The sequence below is a fragment of the Bos grunniens genome, chromosome 7 (assembly GCF_055505025.1).
Source record: "Bos grunniens cultivar Pamir isolate PY7600 chromosome 7, Bosgru_T2T1.0, whole genome shotgun sequence".
Lineage (NCBI taxonomy): Eukaryota > Metazoa > Chordata > Mammalia > Artiodactyla > Bovidae > Bos > Bos grunniens.
In genome coordinates this window covers 50,543,162-50,559,614 of record NC_141171.1, presented here as the reverse complement: position 1 = coordinate 50,559,614, position 16,453 = coordinate 50,543,162, and the positions used below count along the sequence as shown (strand labels likewise).

At 38.0% G+C, this 16,453-nt stretch overlaps 2 protein-coding genes across 21 annotated transcripts in view; one reads left to right on the top strand and one right to left on the bottom strand.

Moving 5' to 3' along the window:
* SLC23A1 (solute carrier family 23 member 1) overlaps positions 1–629 on the top strand; it is a 17,293-nt gene extending 16,664 nt beyond the window's left edge. For all 20 annotated transcript variants that reach the window (XR_015167486.1, XR_015167484.1, XR_015167485.1 and 17 more), the window contains one exon: positions 210–629. The gene's annotated coding sequence lies outside the window, so the exon portion shown is untranslated. The remainder of the gene's footprint in view (positions 1–209) is intronic.
* Positions 1–16,453, bottom strand: part of PAIP2 (poly(A) binding protein interacting protein 2) — a 17,666-nt gene extending 1,213 nt beyond the window's left edge. The window contains exons 1-3 of the mRNA XM_086411934.1: positions 16,322–16,453; positions 3,466–3,629; positions 1,929–2,108 (exon numbers count right to left, since the gene is read on the bottom strand). Coding sequence (XP_086268060.1) covers positions 1,929–2,108; positions 3,466–3,603 — 318 coding nt within the window. The 5' untranslated portion in view covers positions 3,604–3,629; positions 16,322–16,453. The remainder of the gene's footprint in view (positions 1–1,928; positions 2,109–3,465; positions 3,630–16,321) is intronic.

The following is a 16,453-nucleotide window of genomic DNA, read 5'->3' as shown; positions in this document are numbered from 1 at the left end:
ACCAAAGGAATGTCTCAGAACACAGAATTCTATTTATTTAACTATGATAGTTGACTTTCTTTAAACAGTTTCAAACTATGCAAACATTAAACAAGTATTGAAATGATGATTAAAGTGATTGGGGAATTGTTTATGGATTAATTTTACTTTATGATGCTCACTGAAAATATGGAGTTGTCTTTCTAATTGCTGTATTCTAATTCCCACAGGAAGCATGGTATATAACAGGAAAAGAAAACTACATGGGGAGTCAGAAGATCTAAGTTGGAACCCCAGCTCTGCTAACTAACTTCTTATGTAGGCCTGGATAAGTCACTCTCTGGGACTGTTTTTGTATCAGTTAGGGGAGGAATGGGCCAAAGCCTCTCAGAGCCTTAGAGGCTTGTACCACCATCATTGTGTATTTCTAAATCTTTACTTTCCTAAGTAGATATGTTAGCATACAGGGAACAGCTGGAAATTTTCCTCTACCACATTTTTGAATGCAAATTGATCAAGACAAAAAGAAACCAGGACAGATTCCAGGGCCTGAAATGTAGGGATGCTGGCAGGATTTTAGATTGAATCTGAGCCTTCAACATTACTTACTTCAAGACCAGAGCATATTAAACAACATTTTGGAGCAATAATTTAAGTTTCATAATTTAAACATAATCATTCTCATCTCTCAAGGGAAATTAATCTAAACTTTGGGCAGATACAAAATAACTAGGAGGAGTTAATCTCAAATAGACTGAGTCAAACAAACCAGTTTCTAGACAGTGGGATGATACTGGGTCCAGGTAAAGTTATACATTAGAGCAAAGAGCTTTTCTCCTCAGAGGAATCAGGATTATTTGTGGAGTGACTAATCCAGCCATAAGCAAGTATACCCCAACAGACTGTTCAGATCACATATCTGCCTAATTGGGTTACTGTCCTTTACTGCAACAAAAGCTATACCACAATGTACATTTCAGTGTTCTCTATACAGCCTTTTAGGAAAACAGTTTCCAAATGTCTGAAAGGGCAGGCTGGCAGTATCCTCTGGGAATGCTTATAAAAATTAGCATGTCTAGATGACTGATTCTATGGATGGCATGTTCCTGAGAAAATTTCTGTTTTTAATGCTTCATAGGTCATTATGATGTACAACCAGGTTAGGAAATCACTGCACAGTGAATAAAAGACAATTACAAAATGACTTCAGAGTCTAGGGGAATATTCCAGAGAACCGTCTTGCAGAAGCAACTAGAGATTGTCCATATGGAAAGAAAGTTTAACATTCTGGCTAAATTATCTTAATTTTAGCAAAAGGATCATCAGGTTTTACTTTAGTACTGATGCTTAGTTATCACAGTTCCTGAAAAAACTTTTTACTACAAATAAACCATCAGCAATGAGACACTGGGAATAACTAAAAATATAAATAGGTTTGTGTTCCTTTTCTGCCAAGAGTTTGTAAGTCTTTGTTAAATCATAATTCCAAACAGAGTTAGAGTAACTCAATGAAAATCCTGGGTTAGGAAAAAAATCTCCAGAATTTTACCCTTCAGAAAAAATTTGTAATTTCACCAAATATTTAAGACAGAGCAAAACCTCTCCGTCTAGCTACTTTTGCACAGGCAAATCACATGAACATACTTGTCCCTTTTGAATGACTGCTTTTAGACATTTACGTATCCTAGGGTATCGTAGTTGTCATAACTAAAAGTAGTGTCAAGGAATCTATTAGTCAGAAATCTATTAATCAGACTAGCTCCAGAGTGCTGCCAAAAGTCACTCCATATCATAAGTGAGACCAGGAGGCCTCTGCTTCCATAGTAAGAAGCAGTAGAATTTCTGAAGGGAAAGAGACGTAGAACTCTTCTTAAACAGATGGATGCTGACTTTTCCACTTATGAGAAAGACCAACTAGGTTTTAAAAAGGTGAAAAAATAACTCTTTACCACAAGATCTTCCAGGGAAGAGCCATCACTGATAACAAGGTCATTAAACTGGTCTTGAATTTGGTCCATAGTTTGTGGGAGATCTCGAGCTGGAATAAACCACTCATGTTCCTCCTCTTCTTCCAGCATTTCTTGGAAACAGCGTTCAATAAATTCTTCTTCCCATAACTCCTCTTCTATCTGGATTTATAATAAAGGGTAATTTATAGCATACTTGGTAAGATGACATCACTAGGAAAGGCTTAAAGTATCTTGAACTAAACCATTAAAAATCACAATGTCATACCTTCCTTGTCTGCTTCTATGCTAAGGTAAAAAAAAAAATCTTTTCCATAAGACCTGGAAAGATATATTTAGATTTTTGCTATGTCTTACTTGTCAGAGCAGAATATTCTTTCTTTCCACTAAAGGTGGCAGGGAAGAAGTAACAAAAGTGTTCTTATGCAGGACTGGGTATTAGAATTACCTATGATACTCCCAAAACTATACAAACCCTAAACCCACCCAAAAATGACTGGAAAAATTATCTTTAGAGGGTCAGCAACTTAACTGTCATTGAAATAGAAGACCATACTGCTTAACCCTTTTTAATACTCTTGAATATATATAACTGCTGCTGCTGCTAAGTCGCTTCAGTCGTGTCCGACTCTGTGCGACCCCATAGATGGCAGCCCACCAGGCTCCCCCGTCCCTGAGATTCTCCAGGCAAGAACACTGGAGTGGGTTGCCATTTCCTTCTCCAATGCATGAAAGGGAAAAGTGAAAGTGAAGTCGCTCAGTCGTGTCCGATTCTTCGCTACCCCATGGTCTGCAGCCTACCAGGCTCCTCCGTCCATGGGATTTTCCAGGCAAGAGTACTGGAGTGGGGTGCCATTGCCTTCTCCTATATATATATATATATATATATATATATATATATAAAAAAAACTAGATATGGTCAAATCACACTGGCTACTGATGGCCAAAGTCAGGATCAGGGAAAAACAAGACAAAAGATGAAAACAGGTACAAGAAATATGGGAATAAAGACATTTATCAATGTATGAGACTTCTCTACAACGTATGAGAGTTTTCTAAAGTAGAACAGTGGTGTCAGATTTGGGGGCTGGTCAGAACAAGAACCTTAGGTGAAAACCAGTACTTTGGTACTGGTGCCTGTCTACTCTGGATTCTCTTGACTTTCACCACAATAGGACAATCTGACTGGTCTAAGGTAGTGGTTTCCAAACCTTACTGCTCCCAGGAACCACCTGAGACGGTCAAAAAAAAAATAAGTTTATCAGGTCCCACCCTAAACTCTTCTGAATCAGAATTTTTGGGGTCAGACACTGAAAAAAGTTCCCAAGGTTATTTCAATTGAGCAGTTAAACCTGGTAGTAATCAACATCCAAATAAAACAGAAGTGGTGGCACATAAATCCATGTATTTCATATATAAGGGACCAGGTGAAAAACACATTTCAGGGACAAGTACAATTATATTATTTGACGGTTATCACGGGCTACAATAAAAAAGAATGTTTATACACAAAACTAACTTGTCTGTTGAATTCCTCTTCATTTTCCATCCACATGTACTCTGCAAATGGATTGTCATCTTCATGAGAATGACCGTTAATTATCACATCTTCATTGATGATGCTTGGGCTAGTACTGCTGCGACTTGGATCTTTCATGGTTGGCGTCAGATGTAGTTTTTAACCTTAAAACAACAATACAGTTAATTTAGCCAGTTATTCTTTCAGTTCTTAGTGAGCATCTATTATTACCAGCCATCATGGTTAGGTATGAGATGCATATTAATACATTAATCCACATGATAAACCAAGCATTTGGAAAGCTTCATTTTTCTCCTAAACGATTTTAATGTCTAAGGAATAACTGAGAATAGCCTAGATTCTAGTAACAGTAAACAAAGGCAAACAATTATTTAAATTGAATCCCCAAACCATCTAATTTGTTAAAAATAGAATATTCTATGTTTCATAAAACAACCATGGTTTGGAAAATTGATATTAAAAAACCTAGGGACTGGAAGTGAAAACTAACAAACTTTTAATATATTGCAAGCTAAAAGTTTGAAGCATTAAAGTTCCAGAGTCTACAGTATTCTGTCTGTGTGTGTACACCCAGTCGAAAAGTTGTGTCCGATTCTTTGTGACCCCATGGACTGTAGCCCACCAGGCTCCTCTGTCTATGGAATTTCCCAGGAAAGTATAGTGGAAAGGGTTGCTATTTCCTACTCCAAGGGATCTTCCCAGCCCAGAGACTGACCCCATGTCTCTTGCGTCTCCGACAGTGCAGGCAGATTCTCTGTCTGCACAACCTGGGACGCCCCTACAGTAAGTCTACCAGTTCATTAACTCCGAAATTGCTAAAAAATGTGTTTACGTAAAGCAAGAGAGACTTGTATGTAAATCCAAACATTAGTGTGATTTATGCCAAAGGAAGGCAACAGCATACCTAATATGAAGATGAGAGTTTTAAAAATGTCTTCTTACTCCAAAGTTGTCATAATCAAACTAAACAGAAAACCCCAAATATACTAGAAATAGTTTTCCTTCTTTGGGTAAGGTTCAGGGACAGACTTGCTCGATGTATGTTGCCTGGCCCTTTAAACTCATTTTATGAACTTAATTTTAACTTAATTTTATGAACTTAACAGGACATAAGTACTAAAAAACAGCTTTTCATATAATATGAATGGTAAGTCTCTAAGCAGTGGGGGTGGGTGGGCCCAATCCTGATGCACATATGCATTTCCCCCAATACTGAATACTAACGACAATAGTGTCATGGCACTAACATTTTTCATTGTTAGGAAGTCCTGAATTAAGAATTACTGAGAAGGCTTCCCTGGTGGCTCAGTGGTTAAGAATCTGCCTGCCAATGCAGGAGACACAGGTTTGATCCCTGATCTGGGAAGATCCTGCATGTAGCAGAGCAATTAAGCCTATGCGCCACAACTACTGAGCACGTGCTCTGTAACAAGAGAAACCACAGCAATGAGAAGCTGGCACACTGCAACTAGAGAGCAGCCCCCGCCTGGCGCAACTAGAGAAGAGCCTGCCAGCAATGAAGACCCAGCACAGTCAAATATAAATCAATAAGTAAAATTAAAAAAAGAATTACTGAGAATTCTGCCTTCCTTAGTGTTGTATGTGTATGAAAGAAAAGGCAGAGACAGACTGAGATTTATGTGGTAGGGTGTGGGGTAGAGGGCTTCCCAGGTGGCTCAGCGGTAACCACTCCACCGGGCAATGCGGGAGCTGCGGGTTTGAATTCTGAGTTGAGAAGATCCCCTGGAAGAGGAAATGGCAACCCACTCCAGTATTCTTGCCAGAGTTATTCCAGGAACAGAGGAGCCTGGCAGTCTACAGTCCATGAGGTCACAGGGTCGGAACACTACTGAACAGACACACAGTGTGGGGTAGAAAGAAAACATGACTGGGATTAGGAAACTGAAGCACTGTGAAAAGACACAACAGAAAACAGATGATAGATATCCTTGATATTTTTATTTATCATTAATCTTGGGTTAAATAAACCCTCTTATTTTGATAACAAGTTCTGACTAAACAGCAATCAGTTCCTCTAAAGTAAATTACTTATATATCAGGCTACCAAATATTTATACGCTCATTTTTAAACAAACTACACTTTAGAGTAGACTCAAATATTATGAAAAGAAGGAGGTCAATTCTGCTTTGCAACTTCATGGAACTTTGTTTACACTGCACACAAACCGATCATTAAACGATGTTCAAACACATCTCAATTTACAACAGCTTTTCATTATATTCCCAACATGTATCCTATCCCAGCTCATACCCATTACATCCTACCTTTCAGAAGACCACAGTATTAATAAATGACATATTTTTAGTTAAAAATAGTACATAAAAGTCATGTTTAGCAGATTACAGGACATTCAATATTCAAGTAGAACTGAACAGTTAAGTAGCAATTATATGTGAGACCTGTACTAGAAATACCACTAACTTGTTTTTGAATATGATTCAAGTGACTATAATAGTGTGTGTGTGTGTATATATATATATATATAAATAAAAATTTGTTTAAAGAAAAAAGTGTTTTCCATACATTTCATGAGCATAAGTTTATGTAAACAATGAAAATCTGCATCAGCAAATTCTATAGTCTGGGAATCTCAAGGAACCCCTCCCCCCTTGTTTGATGCCAACCAGTAACAAAATATAAATAGTGCTTAGCAAAAAGGGCCCAAGCCCTGCATCTGACATGTCTCTAGGTCAGCTTTTTGCCCATTATCACCTCATCGAACAACCTGTGGCTTTGGTACAGATCCCACTGAAAGTATATTAAGGACAGTAAATAAAATTTCATTGTCAAGCAATATTTGGGAAACAAATCCTAACTGGAACCAGTAAAATCAACTGGAGCCCAGGCACTAATCTTGCATCTTAAGATAGCTGAGGAAGAAACAACTGCTGACCAGATTTCTGCTATAGCCAGTCAAGTGAAAAGCCAGAGGGGTGAGGATCATTTACTTTCAGAACATTGACAGACCTACAATTACTGAGTGTAAGGTGTTTTAATACAAGGTATTGTTACCAGATTTTAAATTTTCTTCTATCACCTGTTGATTTTTCTTAGACCAAACACTTTATATTATGTCCTATGTATGTTTTGGGGCTTCCCTGGTGGCTCAGATGGTAAAGAATCCACCTGCAATGCAGGAGTCCTGGGTCTGATCCCTGGTCGGGAAGATCTCCTGGAGAAGGGAATGCCTACCCATTCCAATACTCTTGCCTGGAGAATTCCAAGGACAGAGGAGCTTGGTGGCCTACAGTCCATGGGGTTGCAAAGAGTTGGACATGACTGAATGATTAACACACACGTGTTTTGCTGTCTTAAAAAAATTGAGTATATAGTTCAAATACCGTAAAATTTATTATTTTAAATTGGCATTTGTCAAAAACAGTTAAAGGCAAATATAGTAGCCAGTGCCAGCAAAGAATAACAGTTGGGGCAAAAAGGAAAGGAAGAAAGGCTGGTGAAGGAGATGCTTTGGGAATAAAGGCTTTGAAAAGCTCCTACATATTCTGGGAAACCTAAGAGGCCACAGGCATGCCCAGTGCTGGCAGCACACTCAGAAAAGACCTGACAAGATTATTCAAGCTTCAGGCTCTGCACATAAAAAGGTTAAGAAAGAGCTGTAAAGTGCTCAAGTGTTAAAGGTGTGCCTCAGCATACAGCAGCAGGTTTGACTGGGGAAAGAATCAGTAAACTTGGTAAATCAATGAAGATTATTTAGTCTGAAAAACATAAAAAATAATGGAAGATTTAAAAATGAACAGACCTCAGAGATCAGTAGGATACCATTACATGTACCAATATATGCATAATGGGAGACCCAGAAGAAGAGAAAGAGTGAAGACTAATTGGCCCCTAACTCCTCCAACTTGATGAAACCTATCAAGCAGCTCAAGGAATTCCCAAGTAGAATAAACCCAAAGCAATCCACATGGACACATTGTAATCAAGTTATTGAAAGTCAAAGACCAAAAAAGCATCTTCAAAACAACAAGATTAATAGATGATTTCACATCAGAAACTAGAAGCCAGAAAACAGGACAATACATATGAAAGGATAAAAGGGGCGGGGAGGGAAACTAAGACATTCCCAGATAAGTAAAAAAGTGAGAGTTCATTACCAATATACCTGTCTTATAAGGAGAGCTAACTGACTCCTTCACATTGAAATAAAAAGAATACCAGCATTAACTTGAATTCACTGGAAGAAATAAACAATGATAATTATACAGTAAATACAAAAGTCACTAATAGATTTCTTGCTTTATAACTCCTCTTTTTCTCTACAGCAAACTAAAGAAGCATTAGTCCACATGAGTTACAAACTAAGGTGTTATTTGTCATGTCCAGGGTAACCACTAGGAAAAACCACCAAAAAAAATATATAGTGTAAGGTGTACCGCTGAGATGTATCATCATCTTATTCAGAGGCAGTCCAAAAGCAGCAGCTTCAAGTCAGTGAGCTCAAATCTATATATATTAGTCTCTTGTGGCTTAGAACAAAACCAATAAAAACTTAAACAGGAACTCCTGAAAACAAAACAGAAGCACCTAATTTGCTTCAGTGATGTTTGAGGACACAATGTATGTAATGACTTGACAAATACAGTTTAAAAAAAAAAAATCTGAGAAGTAAACCATAACAATCTGTTGCTGTCTTGTCTTCGTTCATGATTTAATGGAAACCACTTAAAAATGGGCAGAAACGAACAGAGAAAACCCATAATCCCCTTGCCCCAATTTTTAATGTTCATACTTGCTTCAAAGAACATCTATGGCTTCAAAAAACATGTTTTTATTATTTAAAATCCTAAAATTATCACAAAATGTAATTCAAAATTTTTAATCTTTAGCCTTAATCTCATAAAAGGATTTCTAAAACAACACAGTAATACTAATTCAGAACAAGCAATATTAAATTACTAATACTAAAAATCTAGTAGTTGTAAGAATACATCTAATAAGATTTTCCTAAACAAAAATCACAAAATGGTAAAACAACAATGTATCAAAGTAATCATTTGAAAAATTCTGGATAATTTGTCTTTGCATATAGTTAGGAAATTTTGTTGGAAAAGGAAGCATTAAAGTAAAAAAAACTGTTTATGTACAAAGTAGGCCCTACTTAAACAGGTCTTAAGGAAGTTTTTTCCTTTCCATCTTCAATCTTACCCAGAGGTAGTCAATTTTAACAGCTTAGTATATGTCCTTTCATATTTTTTTGCTTATAGAGACACACATAAAGAATTTATGTATTTTAATAGAATCATGCTAAACTAAATATATCACATGAAAGATCCTTACTAGTCAATGTACACAAGTATACTTAATTTTTTAAATGGATACAGCAGCAATTATTCAACCATTTCTTCTCTGATGCAATTTACATTTCCAGTTTTTTCAATACAAATAATCCTGCTTTGATCACCCTTGTACACACATCCTTTTCTAGTTGTGTTTTCTGTAGGATACATTCTGATAAGTGAGAATAACTGGGTCAAAGGCCATGTGCATTTGTAGCTTTAAAAGACAGATTATATGCCAAAAATATTATGGTAATGTACATTCCTATAATAAGCTGGGTGCTCCCATTTCTCTGCATCCTCAACAGCTCTCTATATAATCAACATAGCATTTTACTTTTGCAAACAGGTGGGCATAAAAGAATCTCACTGTTTTCCTCTACAGCTGCCAGGATATGTTCATCTTGTTTAGGAAGTCTTTCCCTATCTTGAGGTTTTATTTCCTTTATTTTCTCTCAGTATTTTTATAGTTTCTTTTTTATAGTGAAACCTTAAAAAAAAAAAAAAAAAAAAAAAACACACCAAAACCCAACTATTCCTATTATTTTTTTAAATATATTTTTGCATATTTATTTAGCTTACAGGGCATTCCTTAGTCGTGGCACATGGGATCTTTAGTTGCAGCATGTGGAACCTATTTCCCTGACCAGGGATTGAACCCAGGCTCCATGTACTGGGAGCATGGAGTCTTAGACACTGGACCACCAGGGAAGTCCTCTAAATCTTTAACTCATGTGAGCACTACTTTGAGTATGATGTAAAAGATCTATATTCATCATTATTGAAATGAAAGCTTGTTCCTCAGGTTTATCATGATCAAACTCCTACTATACTGTTTCCTTGCTCTGTGATGGTATATTGTATACTGTTTTATCCCCAACTTTTATTGTTTAAGAATTTTAAACTTACAAAAAAGTCATAATAAAATAATAGTATCATGAACACTTGTACCTTTCATCTAGATTCATCAACTATTAGCTTTTTGCCACAGTTGTTTTCTCTATACAATTTTTTTTGGCTTAACCATCTGCTATGTTGCAGGCCTTTCATCATGACCTTTCATCTTCAAATATTTCAGCACAGTATCATACTGTTTTGAATAGAGCAGCCTTTCAGTAAGTTTGAATATCTAGTATCACAAATCCCTTAGCAACTTTCTTGGGGAAGAGGGGAATCTTGCACTTTCATCTTTGTATCAATTTTAAAGTTGTCAATAACAGTCTGATGGGAATTTTACTAAAAATTTGCAGTTTAATCAGGATCATGTTTTTATGTTAAGCCCTCTGGCCAGGAAGATGGCATATCCATTTACTTGAAACTATTTTAATTCCTTAAAGCATAAATGAATCAGAACTTTTTACCAATAGTGGTAGACTATTTATAGTCTTCTCACTAAAAGTGTTAGATAACATATTCCTAAAGAAACACTCAAAAGTGCTGAAAAGTAAGTAAAGTGGGAATTCAAAGAACAAAGTGGAACTTTAAACACTGAGGCTGCCTCTGCACTGAGGGCTTCTTTCTGTCCATTAGGCTTCTTTGAATCGACCTTGGATGCTTCAAGGGGCAAAAGGCATATAGGAAAGATGGAACAGGAGATCCTCCCGCTCTAAGCTGGGACCCCAAAGGGCTATATACTCAGGTTAAGGTTGAACCAAAAACGACTCCCACTCCCCACCAAGCTAATCAAAAGGGAACGGTGGAAGGGAACTCAGATACCGTGACTATGGCTGGACCTCTTATGGATAGGAGGAATAAATTCTCATCACCTGGGAAGTCCAGAACATCCCAAGTCATGAACTGAGTATAAAGTGGCCCTTGACTGGTGCCAGAGCCTGGCAAAAGCAAATGTAAAATTCCTTGAGAGGAAGGCATCTTCATTCGAGGCCTTCGGTGAAGTCACTCAGTCGTGTCCGACTCTTTGCGACCCAATGGACTGTAGCCTACCAGGCTCCTCTGTCCATGGGATTTTCCAGGCAATAGTACTGGAGTGGATTGCCATTTCCTTCTCCAGGGGATCTTCCCAACCCAGGACTTGAACCCAGGTCTTCCACGTTGTAGACAGATGTTTTACCATCTGAGCCACCAGGGAAGTCCAAGAACCTCAAAAAATTAATCTTTAAGGCCAATGAAGAGTTCAAAATGAAAGATAACCAAATTCAAAAGGCAAAAAAAAAAAAAAAAAAAAAGATACAACAAGCAAGAAGCAGTGCAATTTACAGAAAGCATAATCAAAACTCATGTAGCATGTTGCCACTCATGTGGCAAAATGATCATTACCTATCAAGCTTGAAAATATATTCAGAAAACAAAAACAAACAAAAAAAAGAAAACAGCTAAATATAAAAAGTGCACACAATAGATTTGGAAAACAGCCAAATGATGATATATAAAAACCACAACATAAACAAAAATATAATGGGTTTGGCAGCAGACTAGATCTATACAATAGAACTGAAGATAAAAGAAAGTATCCAGAAAACAGCAAAAAGATAAAAAATACAAGAGGGTTCAAACAATATAGATGGCAGAGTGACAAGTATCAAGTTCCAAAAGAAAATAACTGCAAACCCAGACTGTGAGAATGCTACATAAAATATAGTTTTCAAAAAAATGAACTAGGAATTTTTCCATCCTTATATTCAGGAATCATTTCAATAACAAGAATTATGGGATCCCCAAAGACAAATGAATCTAAAATTATAAGGGCTTGGTATTATTAACAACCTTTAATTTTCTCGTTTTGATAGGTCTATTCAGGTTTTCTGCATGTATGGACGTGAGAGTTGGACATAAAGAAGGCTAACGCTGAAGAACTGATGATTTCAATCTGTGGTGTTGCAGGAAACTCTTGCAAGTCCCTTGGTTCAAGCCATTCAATCCTAAACGGAATAAACCCTGAATATTCATTGGAAGGACCGAAGCTGAAGTTTCAATACTTTGGCCATCTGATGCGAAGAGCTGACTCATTGGAAAAGACCCTCATGCTGGGAAAGACTGAAGGCAAAAGGAGAAGAGGGTAACAGAGGATGAGGTGGTGAGATAGCATCAATAACTCAATGGACATGGATTTCAGCAAACTCCAGAAGAGAATGAAGGACATGGAAGCCTAGAGTGCTGCAGTCCATGGGGTCGCAAAAAGCTAGACATGACTTAGCAACTGAATAACAAACCTCTCTGGTTAACCACAGTAATTTTTATTTCACTAAAATCTCATTTCTCCAGAATTTGAATTTTGTTACAACAGAAACGAATTTCTCCTATTTCATAGCTCATTTGACTATATCCCTCTTTTCCTTGATAAGGCTGACATGGGATTTATCATAAGGAAAAAAAACTCCAGCTTTACAATTTGCAGAACACAGTGAGTGTGAGGGGGGTGTGTGTGTGTTCACAATTTGCAAATGCATAGAATCTCTGGAAAGGTAGAAAAGAAACAGAGGCAAATAATATCTGATAAGGGAATTTTATTTGGAATAAAGACCTATTACAACTCAACAATAAAAGACCAACCAACCAATTTAAAAATGGGCAAAACATCTGCAAAGTTCTCCAAAGGCCAAAAAACACATGAAAAGATGCTCAACATCCTTAACTATGTGGAAAATGCAAATCAAAACCATGAGATAATACTTTATATTAGTGAAAATATGGGAAAATTGGAACCCTCATTCGCTGCCAATGGGAAATTTAAAATGGAAAACAGTCTGGTAGCTCCCCAAAAGATTAAACACGGAATTACCATATAACCCAGCAATTCCACTCCTGGGTATATTCCCAAGAGAAATGAAAATATGTATCTACATAAAAACTTACACAGGCAAAATGTTCATAGCAGTAGAGATACAACCCAAAGGTCCACCAGCTGATAGATGGATGAATACTGAAAACATCATGCTAAATCAAAGAAGTCAGTCACAAAGGAACACATATTGTATGACAGATCATGGGCATAAGATTTCTTTTTGAGGTAATGAAAATGTCCTCATTTGATGGAAGTACAACTCTGGTAAAATACTAAAGACTACTATATACTTTAAATGGGTGAACTGCATGGTATGCGAACTATAGCTCAGTAAGAGCTGCTAAAAAAGAAAGAAATTTCACCAGATTTTGGTTAGGTTAAGAGCAGTTTTTTTCCTGATATCTGGCACTTTAAATCTACAAACTCTTTTCCTCAGCTATTTTTTGCCATTTATTGGTTTCCAGCAGTGTCCATACATTTATAGTCGCTACAAAATTTTAAAATATGAAAATAAATCTTTTAAGTTTTAGAAAGTTTCCCCCTTTTTCATCTCTTAAGAATTGTCATTAACCACTTCATGATGTATGTAAATAAAATCATTATACTATATACCTTAAACTTATACAGTGCTATATTTCAATTATATCTCAATAAAACTGGAATAAAAAGTAAAAACATTAACTCTTAAAAAAATTCTCATTAAAATTCAAACAGAATTCTCTCTCTGCTTCTTTCATTAAACTGACTCCACAAGGAATTTCCTGGTGGTCCAATGGTTACAACTCTGGGCTTCCACTGCCAGGAATCAGGGATCAATCCCTGGTGGCAGAACTAAGATCCCACAAGCCGAGTGGTGCCACCAGAACCCCCACAAAAAATCAAAAGAAACTGACTCCACAGACTTACCACCTTTTCTTATTCCACTGGACTCTACTTTGAACTACTGTAGGCCCTTTAAAGTTATTTGTTGTTTAAACACACATATATTGTATACATATGTATTTTAGTTAGTGAGAGAAAATATAGAAATTTCTGCAACAGCTTCTATATTTAATTCAGAAGTCTGAGCAGGACGGAATTTTTTGTTTAATGTTTGGCAGTATAAAATAATGATTAAAAGCATGGGCTCTGGAACCAGGCTGCCTTTCTAGATATGTGACAGTGGGCAGGTTATTTAATCTGTTTCAGGTTCCCTATCTGTAAAATTGATAATAATAAGAGTACCTAGGCAAACAACCTAGCAGGTAACAGTATTACTAAACATGTAGAACAATTAAGATTGCTAGGGCAAGCTATAAGATAAAAACAACAGGTCCAACCACTTGTAGGAGTGAAACAATGTCACAGAAAAATCCCAAAGACTATAACCCTGATCTCAATTATAGTGTAACTACGTTATGAGGTAAGAAAAAGGATGGTACAACACAGCTGAAAAAAGCTCGAAGTGCATCAGAAATACCATCCTTATTTATAAAAACTGATACATAAAAGAAGCAGAGTCAGTTCAAATAAATTCACACTATCCAACTTGGTAGCCACCAGATACTTGTTGCTATTTAAATTTAAATTATTTTAAGGCAAAAGAGGGTGGCAGAGGATGAGATGGTTGGATGGCATCACAGATTCAATGGACATGAACCTGGGCAAACTCCAGAAGATGGTAAAGGACAGGGAGGTCAGGGGTGCTGCAGTCAGTCCATGGGATCAAAGAGTCAGACACAACTTAGTGACTGAACAATTTTAATTCCATACAATCAAAATTTTAGTTCTTCGGTTGCACTTGCTACATTGCAAGTGCTCAACAGACATGTGCTCAGTAGCTATCTTACTGGACAGCACCACTATGAACAATGAGGAAATTAAGAAAAAAGACTGAGTTACTGATAGTGAATCTCAGGCTGTATCATACGTGAAATCTTAATGTATCTGTGCAACAGGGTGATCCAGATCACCAAGACAACTTGGATAACTTTCATTTTGGATTGGGTTCAAATCCCAGATATGCCATTAACCACCAGAGGACTCTGAATATGTTACTAAATCACAGGCAGCATGCTACAGAGGTTAAGAGCACATAATCTCCGCTTGGATTTGAATTCCAGCTCTTATTAGTTGTGTAACATTGGGCAAGTTACTCCACATCTCTCTTTCATTTATAATCTTCATTTTACAGTAGTACTTGCTGCCTAAAGACACTGAAGAGTAAATACTTGTAAAAGTACTTTGAACAATGCCCTCCATTACTAAGGGCTATAGAAGTGTGTGCCTAATAAAAGAATCTCTCAAGTTTCTACTGCTTTCAAAACGGGCAGGACAAGCTTCTCTTCCTGCTTATTTCACAAGTTAAAATAAATATGAAAATCACCTTCCAACCCATAAAGAAACAGACAAGCAGGCTACACTTTTGGGAGAGTTACCTTTTTTTTTTTGGTCAAAGACACCTACTTGTTAGAAAAAATGAAGTTCTGAACAAGTTCACAATTAACAAGTGGTATAAACAGCGTAATTTGCTCAAAATATCCTCTCACAGACCGGAACAGAAACACAAAACAGCAAACACTAGGAATCTCATTAAAACCCTTAGAGAATTTATTTGCATACATAACCTGCAGCCCATGAAATTTCAAAGGCTATTTAAAGAAAACTCAAACTAACACCTGACCAACTGCTAAAACGCACTGTGAAAAATCATACCACCAGGTTAATTAGACAAGATTAGCCAGCACATGCAAAATGGGAATTTGTCTTCTGCTGAAATGTCAAAAGCTCTCAGCTGTTAGACCTTCTCCCACGGCACACTGGATGCCAAATTCTTTCTAGAGTTTGTGGTTTCTGTGAGATGATGGCGTTGCAAAATCAGGGAAAATAAGACAACAAAAGAAGCAGTAAAGGTCCCTTTTTGCAGTTACAGAAAATATCAATGCTGGCTGCTTCAACAAATGTTTTGAAACAAGTAACTTGAACACAAGCTATATATTTTTGATGGTGCGAGAGAATAAGCATAGCACAGAGAAACTAAAAAGTGCAAGAACCAAAATTGAAAAACGTGAATTGGCTAAGCCCTTAAAAGTTCAACTAGTTCAAAACAGTCCTGGAGTAGGAGTTGCCAGTACTCCAAAGGACCTCCTAACCCGAGCACGGAATACAATGTAACTAAAATTAAGGGGTAGGGGATGTCGAAGAAACCGGAGAAAACAGATCAGAAAGGTACAGGCTCGCGGACGGTTACAAAACGCTCTACTAGTACGCAAGGCAACCCGCCAGTCCCTCCGCCCCTCTCTCTTCCCCCACCCTAGCCTCAGGAGGAGCGCGCAAGCGCAGCAAGTAGCGGCAGCGCGTGGCGACGCGCAGGCGTAAAGTGGGGAGAAACAATGAGCTTTGTTGCCGAGGCGGCAGCGGGGAGCAGGGGAAAAGGGTACCGGAGGCGGGGGTGAAGGGACTGGGGTGGGGGTGGGGGCTCGCGAGAAAGTGCTATCCCGGCAACCATCGCGCGCCACCGAGGACCCGGATAGAGAGCTGCGGGATCCAAATCATAAATAATAATGACAATGAGAAAAAAAAGCGACGGCCATTTCTCAAAGAAAGAGACTAAGTCGGTCCAAGATCATCTCTCAGACTCAACTGGAAGAGGCAAGGAACAACGGGGGCCATACGGGCTTGGGGGCCAACGACCCAGGGGACCCTCTAGGCCCCTCAGCCGTCGCCGAGGTGCTGTCCCTCGACCGCCGGGGCCGCCGCACCCTTCTCGCCGCTCCGCCCGAGGGAACCCCTCACCCAGTGCACGGCAGCGGGGACGGCAGCCAACGAATCCGGTCGGCCTCCGCGGATCTCCACAAGCAGCGCCGCTCCCCCGCTCGACGCGCGCTTCGCCCGCAGCCTCCCTTCTCCAGTCCAAACAAACACCCC